General features: G+C 51.5%; 2 protein-coding genes across 5 annotated transcripts in view; both read right to left on the bottom strand.

The window, feature by feature from the left end:
• Positions 1-1354: 1354 nt before the first annotated feature.
• MRPL38 (mitochondrial ribosomal protein L38) lies at positions 1355-6963 on the bottom strand. Its single transcript, XM_071573505.1, has 9 exons — positions 6880-6963; positions 5603-5782; positions 4469-4597; positions 4177-4385; positions 3817-3889; positions 3228-3273; positions 2752-2910; positions 2266-2402; positions 1355-1945 (listed from the first exon to the last, which is right to left on the bottom strand). Exons 1-9 carry the CDS (start codon positions 6944-6946, stop codon positions 1809-1811), a joined length of 1137 nt encoding a protein of 378 aa, XP_071429606.1. The 5' UTR covers positions 6947-6963; the 3' UTR covers positions 1355-1808.
• A 750-nt stretch (positions 6964-7713) lies between these two features.
• The window catches only part of ACOX1 (acyl-CoA oxidase 1), a 28303-nt gene continuing 20747 nt past the window's right edge, over positions 7714-15269 (bottom strand). For all 4 annotated transcript variants that reach the window (XM_071573951.1, XM_071573950.1, XM_071573952.1 and 1 more), the window contains exons 6-14: positions 14991-15106; positions 14635-14804; positions 14150-14312; positions 13325-13515; positions 12913-13092; positions 11651-11756; positions 11426-11569; positions 10420-10626; positions 7714-9464 (exon numbers count right to left, since the gene is read on the bottom strand). In XM_071573951.1, the coding sequence (XP_071430052.1) occupies positions 9414-9464; positions 10420-10626; positions 11426-11569; positions 11651-11756; positions 12913-13092; positions 13325-13515; positions 14150-14312; positions 14635-14804; positions 14991-15106 (1328 nt within the window). In that variant the 3' untranslated portion in view covers positions 7714-9413. The remainder of the gene's footprint in view (positions 9465-10419; positions 10627-11425; positions 11570-11650; positions 11757-12912; positions 13093-13324; positions 13516-14149; positions 14313-14634; positions 14805-14990; positions 15107-15269) is intronic.

Here is a 15269-nt window from a genome sequence, read left to right on the forward strand (position 1 = left end):
CCCTGGCACAGAGACCTCAATACAGTGCTCCTGCCTGGAACCACCAGAGAGAGGCACCCACTGCTGCTGCAGCCACGTGTCACCTCCCTCTGCAGCGACAAGGCTGTGACACACACCAGCACCAGCCAGGGCCACATTCCACCCTTGCATCTTTCAGTTTTACCTCCAGCTCCTGCTGTTTGCACATGCCCCTGTGCACACCCACCACACCTTTTTCCCACGAACTTCCTTGCAACACCTGTGTGCATCAGCACCCTGAAACACAACAAAAGTGTCACCTGGGCCATCTGTCCCTGCTCATGTGGCAGGTGGAGTGTTCTGCCCAGAGGTGAGCATGGTGCCTGGGCACTGCACACCTTCACCTTGTTGTCACACAGTTCAGGTCCAGGAGAAACACCACCCAGCCTCCCGGCCCAACCCTTACCTCTGTACCCAGTAGATGGGCTATCCCTTGCACACACTCCCAGGCTGCTGACACTGGCAGGGCAGCCTCGGCTGGCAGCAGCTCTGCAGCCCCTCCTCATGAACAGCTTCACTTTCACCTGCACAGGTGAGGGGAAGCAGGGAGCAGGTCTGTGCTGCAGCCAGGGTGCTCTCCAGTGGGATCGCTGGAGCAGCTTCTGTACCACAGGCAGGCTCAGAGCCACCCCCTCTTGGACTTGGCACCTCCTGGCTTAAACCAGACCCCAGAACCCTTCTGGGTGGGAGTTCAGGGAGCTCCAGGGAAGCTGTAACAGCCCTGAGCACTGGCAGCAGGAGAACACTTCAGCCCAGTCTCAGGTGTTTGCTAGAGGCTTCCATTTCCTGAGGAAAGGGGGAACCTCAGAGAAAGCAGAGCTGGGAACAGGCAGCTGTAACAGCAGGAGAGTGTTGGTATTTTGGGGATTAAGCACATGAACAGGGGATGCACAGAGCCCTGAATGACGCAGCAGAGAGCAGAGGCTCCACAGCCTGGAACAGGATGAGCAGCAGCTGCTCCAGGACACCACCACGAGTCTGCCCCAACCCCAGCAGCTCTGCTTGTGCTCCATCTGTCCATGCCAGGTATGTACTGCCCAGGGACTGCAGGGAAGGAGATTGATGTCCATGTGCTTGGGCAACTAGAGCCAGATCCACAAACCTGACCCTGTGCAGGTTTACCACCTGCATAGCCACTCTGTTCCCACCCTACAACATCCAAGAGGGTAAGTGGCCCCAATCAGGGGAAGGGCTGCCCTCCTCAGCTCCCCAGCTCTGTGCCAGCTGGCCTGGATAACAGGCTGTATTAGGGTGGGTTCTAAGATTGCTAGAAAAGTGAAAGACACCCTGTTAAGAGATTAACACAGGCTCTTCCCAATAAAGACAGCTCTGCCAACACTGTTGAAAGTGTGTTTAATCAGGCTCATCTCTCCAAGGGGACTGCACAAATAAAGGCTGAACAGTCCTGAACCACAGTGCTGTAAGAGGAGGAAATCCAGGCTGGCCTGGCTCTGTTCCCTAAACAGGCAAAGGAGAACTGTGATCCTTGCAGAGAAGCAAAGCAGGGCATCTCTGTGGGGACTCCACTCTGCCAGCCACTGATCAGCTCTGCTGCAGAACCAGGAGCAAGATTTCAGCCTGGCCATGGATTTCCTTTGAATGTTCTCATGAAGCAGCCTCTTGACCACACAGCTGCCAGCACTGTGAGCGCCTGCTGCCCTTGGCTGCCCTTCCCAGGGGAACTGGGAGCTGAGGGGCTGAGACTTTGCCATCTCCCTCCAGAGGCCAGTGCATGAAACCTGGGAGGTGGCATCCCAGAGGGCACAGAGTGCCTGGGAGGGGGCCAGCTCCTAGTAAATGCCATAGGTGGGCTCCTCTGTGTCCCGGTACCTGTCCAGGTACCTCAGGGGCTGCTGGCGTGGGAACTTGAGCTGGCGAGGGTGGTACACGGGCGGGCGCACGAACTCGAACACGGGCTCCCTCATGTCTGCAAAGGAGGGACCAGAACCTCAGCACGAGGGCTCAGACCCAAACCCAGGCCCCTTCCACCCACACAGGACCAGGGGCTGCACAAACACACCCTGGAAAAGGCTCATTTGGGAGTTATTTTAAAATCCTCATTCCAAACAACCTTTTAGAGGTTATTCCCTCAGGTTGCTGTCAGTTCAGAGGAGGATGGCTCAGGAAAGGACCCAGTCTGGGCTGGAACTGATCCTGGACATGTGCCAAGACCAAGCAAGAGCCTAATAAGCCATGCAGGATCACATCCCACCCACAAACAGCATCTCCACACACTGCATTCCTTACTGAGCAGCTGATGGAAGATGGAAGTGACAGAGCTGTCCCACTGGCACTGGAAAAAGGCCAGCCCTGCTGGGGTCATGGCGTCCTCGTGCTTTCTGTAGAAGTCAAACGTGCTAAAGGTTCGCATCTTGAGGCTGTAGCTGGAAACAAGACACAAGCACAAGGGCTGAGGTGAACCTCTCCCTGCAGCAGCACCATGGGAGGCAACTACTGTTCTACATCACCCCAGAGCCTATAAAAGAGACACGGGAAAGGAAGTCTCCAAAAGGAAATCTCCCAGCATCTCCAGATCTGTGTGCATTTTTGTCCTGAGCTGGGAAAACCACTGTCATAGCAGGCTGTTCTGTAGCAACAGGACTCTGCAGGGGACACAAAAACCCAAAGCAGCCCTGGAGAGCCCTGTGGAGTGAAAGGAACTGCCCTCCCACCACAGTAAGAAGCAGTAACAGCCAGTTAATTAACAGCCAGTTCCCAGCACAGTGGAATTACCACGGCGTCGGCCGAGCATCCTCACTGAAGTTGATGGGACGGTCTTGCTTGAAGAGGAGGAAGACGAAACGATGGTAGCCAGTCCCCATGGCAGGGAAGGGGGGCAGGTAATGGCAGATCTCCTTTCCTGACTTGATGTCATTGCCTGGGATGTTGGTCCTGAACACAAAGACAATTATTTTGCTGTGTATCCATTCATTTCCCTCTAGCAGGTTCACCCAGGATTGCAAATCACTCTGCCATGTTTTGAGTGACTTCTGCCCCATTTGACAAGGGAACAGATGGCAGAGGCTGCTTTCACTGGAGCAAAAATCCCACTCAGTGGCTGGAATGCCAAACAGCAGCAACACCTGGAACTGCTGCTTCTTTAGCAGGGCCCAGAACAAAGGAGCTAATGGCAGGGGCACAAGGGAAAGCTGTTGGAGGAGTTTCTGCCTGCTCCCTGAGCCCAGAGCACGTGGCTCTGTTGTACTCACACCAGCCAGTGGAGGTACTCCGAGTCTGTGTCCCTCAAATGTCCATCTGCCAACACACAACAGAGAAAGGTGATTTAGGGACACCCTGGTGTTTTCAGTGACCCCAAAGTGAGAATGCCCAGACCCGCCTTGACTGGAGACCTCCCAGCATTCCTTTACTACCACAAAAGGAAGTCATTCCTATAGGATTGAGCATAAAATGAGGAGCAAAGAACTCTGCAGATCTAACTCCAAGATTCTTGGAATCTTGTTGGTCAGCTGTTTCCCTCACTGTGCCTTGGTTTCTCAGGGTGAGCAGTGTCAGCTAACCTGCCTTCCAGGCAGACTGCCAAGGGAGAGGAGTTTGGGGCAAAACAAAAGGTGGGAGTCAGGGAATTGTTTCCTCTATGGTCTGACACAGTTCCTATTGTGTCACTGTCCCCCCCGTATCTGGGGAGGCTACAGTCTTTCTTACATATAACACATGTCCTTACCTAGCAGATATCATCACATCATCTCAGGCTGTGCACCCAAAAGAAACAGGAATTAAGCAAAGGCAGAGTGAAACAACCCAGCTTAGGTGTGGTTTTTGAAAGAACTCACTGCCCACCTGGATTTGTGAGCAACAAAGTCCAGAGGGAGCCTTTATCTGCCTCATATGACACTTCAGGGGGACTGGCAGCCTGAAAGAGCAACATAAAGAGAATGTAAATCACTCAAACAGCAGGTTCCATGGACTTGTCATGGGCAAGGCTGGGACACAACACAGACTGGGCACAGACTGAGGAGTGCAGCTCCACCTGGAGAGTCCCCAGAACATTAACAACCATCAGCCTGTTAGCAGACAACCATTCTGCTGCAAGTATCTGTCTGTATCAGGTCCAACCATGCCCTTTGGAAGCATCTGACAGAAAGCAACAAGCAGAGGCTTCTCACAGGCTCCAGGTTGTTCCCAGCTCCCCTCACGCACCTCTGATGGAGTCACTATGTTCCCATAGTAGACTGGCACGAGGTGCTCGTCCTCTTGGCTGTACTGCACCCTCAGGGCAACCCAGGGGGTGAAGGTGGCCCCCTTGAACAGGTCCCGGAACACCCCACAGTGCTTGGCCACGCGCTGCTTGTGGAACGGGCCGCTGGTCCTCTCCCACTCTGCCCTGACATCATCGAGGGGAATGAGCACTGCAGGGAGACAGGGAGGCTGCAGAGGCACAGCTGAGCCCCTGGAGCAGCCAGGGCAGGGAGGGGGGATGTGGGGCACTGACCAGTGCGGAGCCGGGCTGCTCTCTCCATCTCGGCATTCCGGCGGTTCTCCCTCAGGATTGTCTTCCTTTCCCTGATCTCCTTGGCTCGTGACAGCTTTTTACGTGGCAGGCTGATGTCTGTCTGAGGCTCTTCAGAGAGGGGTGAAAAGATCACACAGGTGAGACATGTGAGCACTCAAGACACCCAAACACAACCCTCTGTGAAAAGTCTGAGACCACGTGAAAGACGCATAAATTTCCAGGCATGAGGATCGTGGAATCACAGGATAGTTTGGTTTGGGAGGGACCTTAAAGATCATGGAGTTCCAAACCCTGCCAAGGGCAGGGACACCTTTCACCTGAAAATACTATAAAGGACAACCAGTCCTATGGGGAGAGGCTGAGGGAGCTGGGGGTGTTTAGCCTGGAGAAGAGGAGGCTCAGAGGTGACCTCAGCACTGTCTGGAACTGCCTGAAGGGAAGTTCTGGCCAGGTGGGGGTTGGTCTCTTCTCCCAGGCACTCAGCAATAGGACAGGGGGCACGATGGGCTCAAGCTGTGCCAGGGGAAATTTAAGTTGGAGATCAGAAAAAAATTCTTTCCAGAGAGAGTAATCAGGCCTTGGAATGGGTTGCCCAGAGAGGGGGTGGATTCCCCATCCCTGGAGGTTTTGAAACTGAGATTGGCCGTGGCACTGAGTGCCATGATCTGGTAAAGGGACTGGAGTTGGACCAAGGGTTGGACTGGATGATCTCGGAGGTCTTTTCCAACCCAATCCATTCTATGATTCTATGACTTGATTCTGCCCCCTCTGCCCCTCCACACTTCTCTTCCTCCTTCCCCAGCTTGTGGTTCTCCCATTCCCAGCTCTGCCTCCTGCAGAGCAGGCCTGTTGTTATTTGCTGCAGATCTGGAGCTCTGGGTCCTGCTCTGCTCTCTGTGGCACTGCTGGGGCTCCAAGGAATCCTTTTGTTGCTTCGTGTCTTTTGGCAGGTCCTGGCCAGCCTCTCTCCTGCAAAACTGCCACCCCTTTCCCTGGAGAGATTTGCCTTGTGCACAGAACTACAGGGCAAAGGACCTTGTCCCAGAGCACCTCCCAGGGCCAGTTTGACCCCCAGAGCAGCTCCCCAGCCCTTCAGCAGCTCCCCCAGGGTACCTGGCGGGGGGTTGGTGTGCTGATGGTACGTCTTCCACCAGTGGGGCTTCCTGTTCTCCTTCTCCGCCAGCCGGAAGTACGGGGTGAAGCTCCGGTACTTCTCCAGGGCATCCAAGTTACTGACGTCAATGTCCTCGTTGGGCATCGGCCCCAGAGGGGCTGCCCTTTTCCAGAGCACGGCTGGGAGGGACAGGGAGAGGGAACTGAGGGTGGAACAGCAGCACAAACCAGGCTGGGCCACCCCCAGCTCCACAGCCACGTCCACAGAACCACAGGATGGGTGAGGACTGGAAGGGACCACAGTGTGGCATCTGGTCCCACCTCCCTGTTCCAGCAGGGCCATCCCAGAGCACATGGCACAGGATTGTGTCCAGAGGGGTCTGGAACATCCCCAGTGAGGAGACTCCAAACCCTCTCTGGGCAGCCTGTTCAGTGCTCGGTCACTGCACAGAGACAAATTTTTCCTCATGTTCAGGTGGAACTTCCTGGGCATCAGTTCCTGCCCTTTCCTCCTGTGCCATTGCTGGGCCCCCCCTGGTCCATCCCTGCCCCTCTGGCAGGCACTGACAGACATGGGGGGTCCCTCTCGGTGTCTCCCCTCGAGGCTGAACAGCCCCAGCTCCCTCAGCCTGTCCTGCTCACAGAGATGCTCCAGTCCCCAAACCATCTCTGTCCCCCTCCAGGGACTCGCTGCAGGAGCTCCGTGTGTGTCACCCTGAGGAGCCCAGAGCTGCACACGGGGCTCTGGGGCTGGGCAGAGGGGCGGGATCACCCCCCGACCTGCTGGAAATGCTCCTCCTCCTGCAGCCCGGGGACCTCCTGCTTCCCCCGGGCACTGCTGGCTCAGGGACAGCTCGTTGTGCCCCAGGACCCCCTGTCCTTCTCCTCAGAGCTGCTTCTCCAGCCCCTCAGCCCCGGCCTGTGCTGCAGTCTGGGGTTGTTCCTTCCCAGGTGCAGGACCCTGCACTTGCCTTTGCTGAACTTCAGACAGTTCTCTGCCCACCTGCCAAGCTCCTTCTGAAGGGCTGCACAGCACTCTGGGACATCGGTCACTCCTCCCACTGACTCTGTGTCAGTGAACTTGCTGAGGAGGCATCGGCCCCTCATTCCAGTTATTGATGAACGAATTAAGCGATACTGGGCCCAGTATTGAACCCAGGGAGGCCCAAATAGTGACAGGGCCTGGCGTTGGGGTCTCAGGCGTCCGAGAGCACTCCCCCGGTTCTCACTCCTTTCCCCTTTTCCCCCGGCTCGGTCCCGCCCCCCCCGTCTCTCACCGGCCGTGCCGAAGCTCCGCCCGCCCCGGGCCCCGCGCAGCGCCGCGCTCAGCAAGGGCGCCGCCATGATGTGCGCCGGGCTCGGACAAGGACCCCGTTACCATAGCGACGGGCGCCGCGCCGCGCAGACATGGCTGGAAGGCCCCGCTGCCTTGGGGCTGCCCCGCGCGGCGCCTGACTCGGGATGGCTCCGCGGGCATTGCAGCGGGGCTGCCCCGGCAGCGCCTGATTAGAAACGTCCCCATAGCCCCCGGACCTCCTGCAGTGCTTGTTTGTGCTCGGGTTCCTGCTGCCACCAACCCCCAGGGATCGCTGTGGGAAGGACTGGGATTGCCGTGGGATGGGACTGGGATCGCTGTGGGATGGACTGGGATCGCTGTGGGATGGGACTGGGATCACTGTGGGATGGACTGGGATCACTGTGGGATGGGACAAGGATCGCTGTGGGATGGAACAAGGATCGCTGTGGGATGGGACTGGGATTGCTGTGGGATGGGACAAGGATCGCTGTGGGATGGACTGGGATTGCTGTGGGAGCTGTGGGATGGGACTGGGATCGCTGTGGGATGGGACAGGGATCGCTGTGGGATGGGACAAGGATTGGTGTGGGATGGAGAGGGATCACTGTGGGATGGACTGGGATTGCTGTGGGATGGACTGGGATCACTGTGGGATGTGGCCCACTCCCCCACCCCACTGCAGAGCAAGACCAGAAAGGTCAAACCATAAAAATCACCAAAATCCAACTAATTCAAGGTCTTCTAAATACTTCCTTCTACTCCCCCCATTATTTTCCACGAGATCCACTGGAGGCAATGCATGAAAAGAGACACATTGTCTGAAAACACAATTTTGTAATTTATTAGATCTGTACATAGTTAACTAGTACTGTTCTCATTAGCATGTTTTTAACCTGCTCCTCATCCTCCCTCCCCAGGTCAGCAGCCTGTTCCACTGGACACATGGAAGGCAGAGCCTCCTCTGGAACCCTGGACAGCTGTGCTGCCATGGGACCTGGAACACTCGGCAGCCAAAAGGCAAGTTTGATTAGTTTAATTAAAATTAAACACATTTCATTCTGTTCAGCCACTGCACATGGAGCCAAACGCTGTGTCTGATCATTGGTTAGTGCCAGGAAAAACCTAATCCATGAAAACTGATCCAAAATTAGGGACTAACAGATAAAGCTGCAGAGAAGCAGCTCCTCAGGTGTTGCCTCAGAACTGCAGGATTTGGGTTTGTGCTGAAGCTTTTTACCATTTCAGGCTCAGAGTTGCCCTTATCTGCTGTGGAGAGGTTTTACTGGTTACTGGACAGAGTTATTGGTGTGGAAAAGGCCTGATGATTTTGCTTAGTTGTGGTTCTGATTTCAAGGGGCAGCAGGAGGGTCTCTTTTAAGCCAAACCCTTCCTGATCAGTCAGACAGCACCCTGGCAAGGCCCAAGGCAATACAGAAACAAAATCAAGCAAATCAGAGAAAGCTCCTTGGAAATGCATGGCTTGGAAAAAAAAAACTGCAGACACTTCACTTGGGATTGTCATTTTCTTGACAAGTGCCTTTAAAAAGCAGGACAAAATCCCAGAACAATCTGAGGACCTCAGTCCACTGATCTCTGCCCTCCAATACTGGCGTCGTCATTGCAGGTCAGATTTGCAGTTCTTACCACTACATGTGGTTTTATTCCCACCAAATCAATGTAAGTAACATTTGTAAAGTGCTTTGAGATAGTGCTAGGAAATACTAACAGGGAAAAAAGGGGCAGAACTTGTACTATCAGCACCCAGCTGGTCACTGCTGGTTGGTTTTCATCCTCAGAGCAGCATCACTAAGTTCTCCTTTGACTTCTTGTTAACCAAGAGCAAGGTGCCAGAGCTGGAGATGGCACACAGGGAAAAGGAGTTTCTGCAGGGCAGTGAAAGGATGTTTTGGGAAACAAAGGAAACACAAAGATCTCTTCTGGAAAGATGCCTGAAGCAGAGCTCCAGAGCAGGATGGGTATTTACTTCCCAGATACCTCAGGAAAACAGTGCCACACACAGTGCACAGAGCTATGCAGGAGGCTCCAGACAGCACAAATATTTGCCAAACAAGGAGAGAAGTGGTGCTAATTAAAAAAAAAAAAAATCAAGACACTGATTTTTTTGCAGGGAGGACATTACTGCTTATCAGAAGCTACTGCCTGAGGGCTGTCAACTACTTGATAGTAAAGTCCTGCCACCTGTCCAGCTGACAGGAACTCCTCTCTAGTCAGCAGCTTCACAAAAGCAATCCTTGTATAAATCCATAAAGCTTTCCCAGATCTTTAAAAGGTTAATTTTTACCATTATAATTGCACTTTAAAATCAGGCATCGATCCCTACGCGCTCTCCCCAGACACCTCCTCCATTACAAAAGTGGAAAAGAAAGGCTACAATTATTCACTGTCCTACAGCTACAGGATTTGAAAGGTTTGATTCAGGTGCCTGAAGGAAGGATGCAAACACCCAGTTTTCTCAGGGCAGGACAAGAGTGCATTTAAAAACCCCTGCAGGCTTCACAGCTTGGCTTGCATCGGCTTCAGGTGTTTGTGGAAAGATTCATGAACCTGCAAGAGGACAGGACAGTGGTCACAAGGTCAGGCCTGATCTTTGAAACAGTTTTAGCTCCTCACATCTTGCAGTGTGTTTGTATTCTAAGGAAATTTGAATCAGAGGCAGCTTGGAGACTACAGAACAGCCAGGTAGCTCCTATACTTCAGTGTCTACGTGACACAAAGCATGAGAATATAAAAAACAGTCTGCCCATGACCTTCCTTCTTAGAAAAGATACCTCTTATCTACACAATTATTTGGCATTTTAATTAAAAGAAGACTGGCAAAGGTCTCCTAAGGGAACTGTAATGAAGCTCCTGGGCCCCAGTGACTTCAGAAGTACAGAACAGTGAGCAAATTGTGGTGGGATTTAACTCCCACTGCAGTCTCTGGCAGCCCACTGCAGGAGATAGTCTGTCCTAATCAAACCAAGGCACCATCAGGACAGGATTTAGTCTGGCCCATGGAACAGTGACACTGACTCTTCCCAGTTCAGTTTATTTTACTGGCTCAGCTGCAGCTCCACTCTCAGGGCAGATGTGCAACACCTGGCACCCAAGTACTACACAGGAGCAATTGATTTTCATCTCCACTCACTGCTACTGCCTGAACACAGATCTGGAAGATTGGCAGAAAACAGGTGAAGCTTGCACAGCTGCTGGCACTAAGCAGAATCAACAGCAAGTGATAATTGCTTTTAAATTCAATGAGATGATTCAGTTGTTTCTGTATGGAGTGTATCATTTCCTCCCTCCACTGAGAAGCTCATGAGGTACACACTGGGGAGTAACTACAGAGAGCAAACTGAAAGGTTGCTAGTTGTGCTCCATTGCTACTAGTGACTTTTCTCTCTCTTCATCAATTACCTGCTGAGATCACTGGAGCATAATTAAGAACCGTAAACTGAGTTGTTTCTCTGGGCATACATGAGGAGGAGGAGGAAAAGAGGAAGAAACAAGGTTTCCTTACCTGTGTTTTGTTCAGTGGGGATTTCTTCGCCCACTCAAACATGTTCTCGTAGACGTTGCCATCGTAGCGGCCCAGCACAGATCCCAGATGGACATCATGGAAGTCAAAGGAGTCCACCAGGGCCACTGCATTGGGTCGAATCACAGCCAGGAGCTCCTTCACATGTTGGTTCACTTGGGTGATCTGGGCACTGGTCAAGATACCCGCCTTGGAGGGGAGAAAAGGGATCAGAGAAGCCACAAGAGCCTTCTCTTCGCTGTGTTCTAACACAGGTCAACCTTCCCCCAACAAAAATGCAGCAGTTCATGAAACACCAGGAGGTTTTTTTAGTTTACTAAGTAATTAAATTGGCAATTAGCCATAGTGCACAAGCAAAAGGAGATGCCCAGCATAGCCCACCAAACTGCCCAGCTATTTAATCTTGGATGGGAAACTCACTTTTTAGAGGGCCTGTGTGCAAGTTTATTTGAAGAATGTGCATCCATGTATATTAAATTGTTTCTGGTTTCAGGGAATTTTTTAGGAAGCAGCAAAGAGGAAAATGGGAAGGCAAAATATACCATGTCTGCCTGAAGACCAAATAAAACACTGCTGCACAAGTACATTCTCCAACTGAGAGAACAAAGAGCAAAGCAATGCCTGACAACATAAACCCCTTCACTGAAGTAAGGGTTAAGATTTGGAGTACAGGATCCCCTTTGAGGGATCCAGCTCGTGCACCTCCTTTATTAACTCCTTGTTTTTTAACACACAAGGCCTGGTCACCAACTGGAAACCATTTCAGCTCAACCTGGCACATGCCTGGTTTCCATTCCTACTCTCCCTCTGCCAGATCACAAGGGAAACCTGACAAGAGCCTTCCACCAGACCTGCACGGCTCATGGCCTTCTGGAAGTCAACAGTCAAGAATTTATACCTGAAATATTCATACACTTGGCATTTAAAGCATCTTTGCAAACAAGGAGTCTGGCCCTAGAGATTTAAAGTGTTGGAGAAAGACACCAACCTGCAAGAAGTCCCCTGTGTTCTTGCTGATGCCAAACAGGGCGTACAGGAGGCACAGGTCGGTCAGGACGGCGCGGACAGCGGCGTTACTGACCTCAGACAGCTTTGCTGTGAACAGCTTCACCACCACATAGTGACAGTGTGCCTGCAGAGACACAGGGAGGTCAATCCCAGAAGAGATGAGGGGCTCTTACAGCACATTTTCTTTAGCAGGTACATCACTGACCTCTGATGCTCGCACAAGGTCAACAGAGGTTCTGTTCCAGGCGTCCTCCTTGCTCTTCCTGTGGTTCAGCTCAGCTTGCAAATTCTTTGCTGCAGCTTCTACAAGCCTGTTTAATAAAAGAAATAAAATAGTTTACTTGGTAACACCATTTACCAAGATGACATTCACTGAATTCATATGGATTTCAGTCATGGCACAGGAGCTCCGAGTTTTTCTCATATGCCATGACTGAAGGCATTGCCTGGAGTGCAAAGCTGTGCCTCTAAAACACCAATCATCACATCTGACAGCACTTATGTGGTGCCTGAATCCTACTCACAAACAGGCATCTGTTCTACTCTCCCATTTCCTTCATAACAGGCTGGAATATCGGGATTGTTTCTCCCGAAACCTATTTCTGAGCAATCTGTACAATGTTGTTATTTCTCAATGGAAAGGGGAGCAGAGTAACCAGGCTATGAGTAGGCTGTGAGTGGCCTCTTCTAACTTCAAAGCACTTAACACCAACCCCAGGTAGCCATTATCTATTTCATCATAGCCAAATTTCAGGCCAATGTCACCCACTGTAATACCTGCCACAGACAAAGCAACTTGCACTAAGAAATAGGAACTAAACACCACGTGAGAGGTTCAACCCTTCTCCAATAAAAAGATTATTTAGTCTTCTAGCAAATCCCAGCAGTGTTAAGAGTAACAGCTAACAGGGACCTTAATCTCCTTGATGGAAAAGTGATGTCCTGGTTTTGGCTGGGATAGAGTTAATTTTCTTCCCAGTAGCTGGCACAGTGCTGTGTTTTGGATTCAGGATGAGAACAACCTTGATAACACACTGATTGTTGAGTTGTTGCTGAGCTGTGCTTGCACCAAGTCAAGGACTTTTCAGTTTCCACACTGCCCAGGAGGCAGCAAGGAGGCGGGGGGATCCCAACAGGCTGTGAGGGGACACAGCCAGGACAGCTGACCCCAGCTGGCCAGAGGAGTATTCGACACCATATGGGATCATGCTGAGCAACAAAACTGGGCAAGTGGGTTGGGGGTGGCAGCCCACTGTCCAGGGATTATGAATAGGCTGTGAGTAACCTCTTGTAACCTCAAAGCACTTCACACTGACCCCATCCCAGAGAAGTGTGTCACTTCCTGAAAGCAGCACACAGCTCAAAGCTTTGCCAACCACACCCCAAGAATCCAGCAGGGCAGTGCCTCAGTCCCACCTGCCAGGACAGCCAGTCTGGCTTGGCTCAGACTGCTCAGTGTGAACTCACCGGGCAGCACGTGCCTTGTAGGCCTCCACCAAGCTGGCTGGGTCATTGATGCGCACGGTGACGGCCCTGGCAGCCACATGCTGGGGCTGAATGCGCTGCCTGGAGAGGTCGTTCAGGTAGGACACCATGCCAGTAACCTGCCGCCCAGAACTAACCTGGCTGTAGCTTTTGACAAGGAATCTGAAAATAGAGACAGAACATGGCAACTCTTACTCATTGGGTCGTTTGAACGGAGAAAAGTCAGGCTCAGGCCACAAAGGACAGTTGTAGGCATGTAATTTTCTGTCAAGAAAAGGGAAAGGGACAGAAACACAACACCGTGGTATTACAGAACACTCTTCTGCTCCTTTTTTCTGTCACAAAGACCGAAACATCGAGGCAGGAAAAGTTCTGTGCAGAGCTCCCACTGTACCTGGCTGTCTGCAGCATCATGACTGTGTTTTCCCCCTCGTAGGTGCAGGATGGGGTGAAGGTGACGTAGATGTCAGGAATGCCACTGCAGCGGGAGTAGCCGTGCCCACCACAGGCCATCCGACATTCCTCAATGCCGGCATTGGCAGTCCAGGAAGTGAATGCCTTCAGCCCTGCTGTCAGGGCATGGAGCTGAGGGACAAAAGCAAAGGCACTTTAGATTTATTTCCCACTCTTGGCTTGCAGACATACATGCAGCTCCCACTAAAACAGTAGAGCCAACACCACTCTTGCACTGTTCCACAGGGAACTCTTTCCTGAGCCAAACTGTTTATAGGAAAACCTCTGTGTTTATGCAAAACCCTCTTCTGAGTACACCACCCTTTCTGTCCCTATACATGTACAAGTCTGTCTTTAATTGTGTATTGTCATTAGGTTCTCAGACAGAAACTCTAACAGAAAACAAACAATTTACAACCCTGACCCCTCAGCATGGTATTGATATCTTTGATCAATACACCTGTTCTACCCTAGTCACTTGGAAGAACAGCACAAGCATAAGACCAGTCTCAACTCCCAAGTGATATGCCATCATTCCTGGAAAGTCACCTTTTAAAAAAATATATTCCCAGTAGTTTTCTCACTGTGCATTACTCCCTGGTTTTTATACAGTGCTAAATGAATAGTGCAAATAAAGAAGTAAAAGTCACCAGCACACTTGGGGGCTTTTGAAACTACAGAAGTACAAGACATCTTGTGTGAAAGCTCTAAAGAAACCTCACAGGAATTCCACAAACATCCCCCTGGTTTCCAGAGGACACAGTACCTCTGGCAGCTCACTCAGGTCCCCTTCACTGATGTCGCCACTAATACGGTGATAGGTGTCTTTTATGTAGGCTCCCACAAAATGGAAAGCATATGCTGTTGCCAGGAGAGGAAAGAGTTTGTATTGTTGGGTCTGATAATCCAGGATCTGGGGTTCTGGTTCCCTAGAGCAAAACACAGAGGAATTAGCATGCCCGTGGCTAGCAAGCTGCTGCTGCAGAAATCCCATTCAGAGCACAAGCCACATCTGTATCAAGCTGAAGCATCTAAGAGTATCCAAGACCAGCAAAAGCCTCTGGCAGGGGAGGCCATTTTGGCAGTCAAGAATGAAAGACTTTTTGAAGTTTGTCCTGTTTCCCAGGACAAACAGTGTTTTGGAACAATATCAAGTGCCAAAACAAACATCAATCACAGTCTCTCCTCCCTCCAGCACTTGAGAATTTTCCCTCAGCACTTAGGGCTGCTCCTGGATGTCCCTGCACTCACCCTGGCTTCAGCTCAGACTGGTGTCTCACGGCGCTGTAGCGGATGGCGATGGTGCAGGCGCGGGACAGCGAGCGGGCCGAGTCGCCCACGATGATGGAGCGGATGAACACCATGGTCCCGTAGGTCAGCTTGTCACTGACTGGCTTCACATAGGTGCCATCTGGTTTAACCTACCAAAAACCCGCAAAAAACCAGCTTGTTGAAGCTTCCTCCCTTTTACATATTCACAAGTCAAGCTCTAAACTCACCAAGCAGCACTTAAGCAACCCACAGTCCTTTTGGTGCACTTACTCAACCACACAAGAGCACTCAGAGTGTCCATGTGAAACAGCAGGTGCTGAAATTCGCTGCTTTACCTGAGCATACTTCATCAGCATGTTTTCCCGAGGAATTCGGAAGTTGTCCATTTTCAGGTAGCCATTATCCATTTCATCATAGCCAAATTTCGGGCCAATGTCACCCACTGTAATACCTGCCACAGACAAAGACACTTGCACTAAGAAACAGGAACTAAACACCATGTGAGAGGTTCAACCCTTCTCCAATAAAAAGATTATTTAGTCTTCTAGCAAATCCCAGCAGTGTTATGAGTAACAGCTAACAGGGACCTTAATCTCCTTGATGGAAAAGTGATG

The sequence above is a fragment of the Pithys albifrons genome, chromosome 19, assembly GCF_047495875.1.
Source record: "Pithys albifrons albifrons isolate INPA30051 chromosome 19, PitAlb_v1, whole genome shotgun sequence".
NCBI classification, from domain to species: Eukaryota; Metazoa; Chordata; class Aves; order Passeriformes; family Thamnophilidae; genus Pithys; species Pithys albifrons.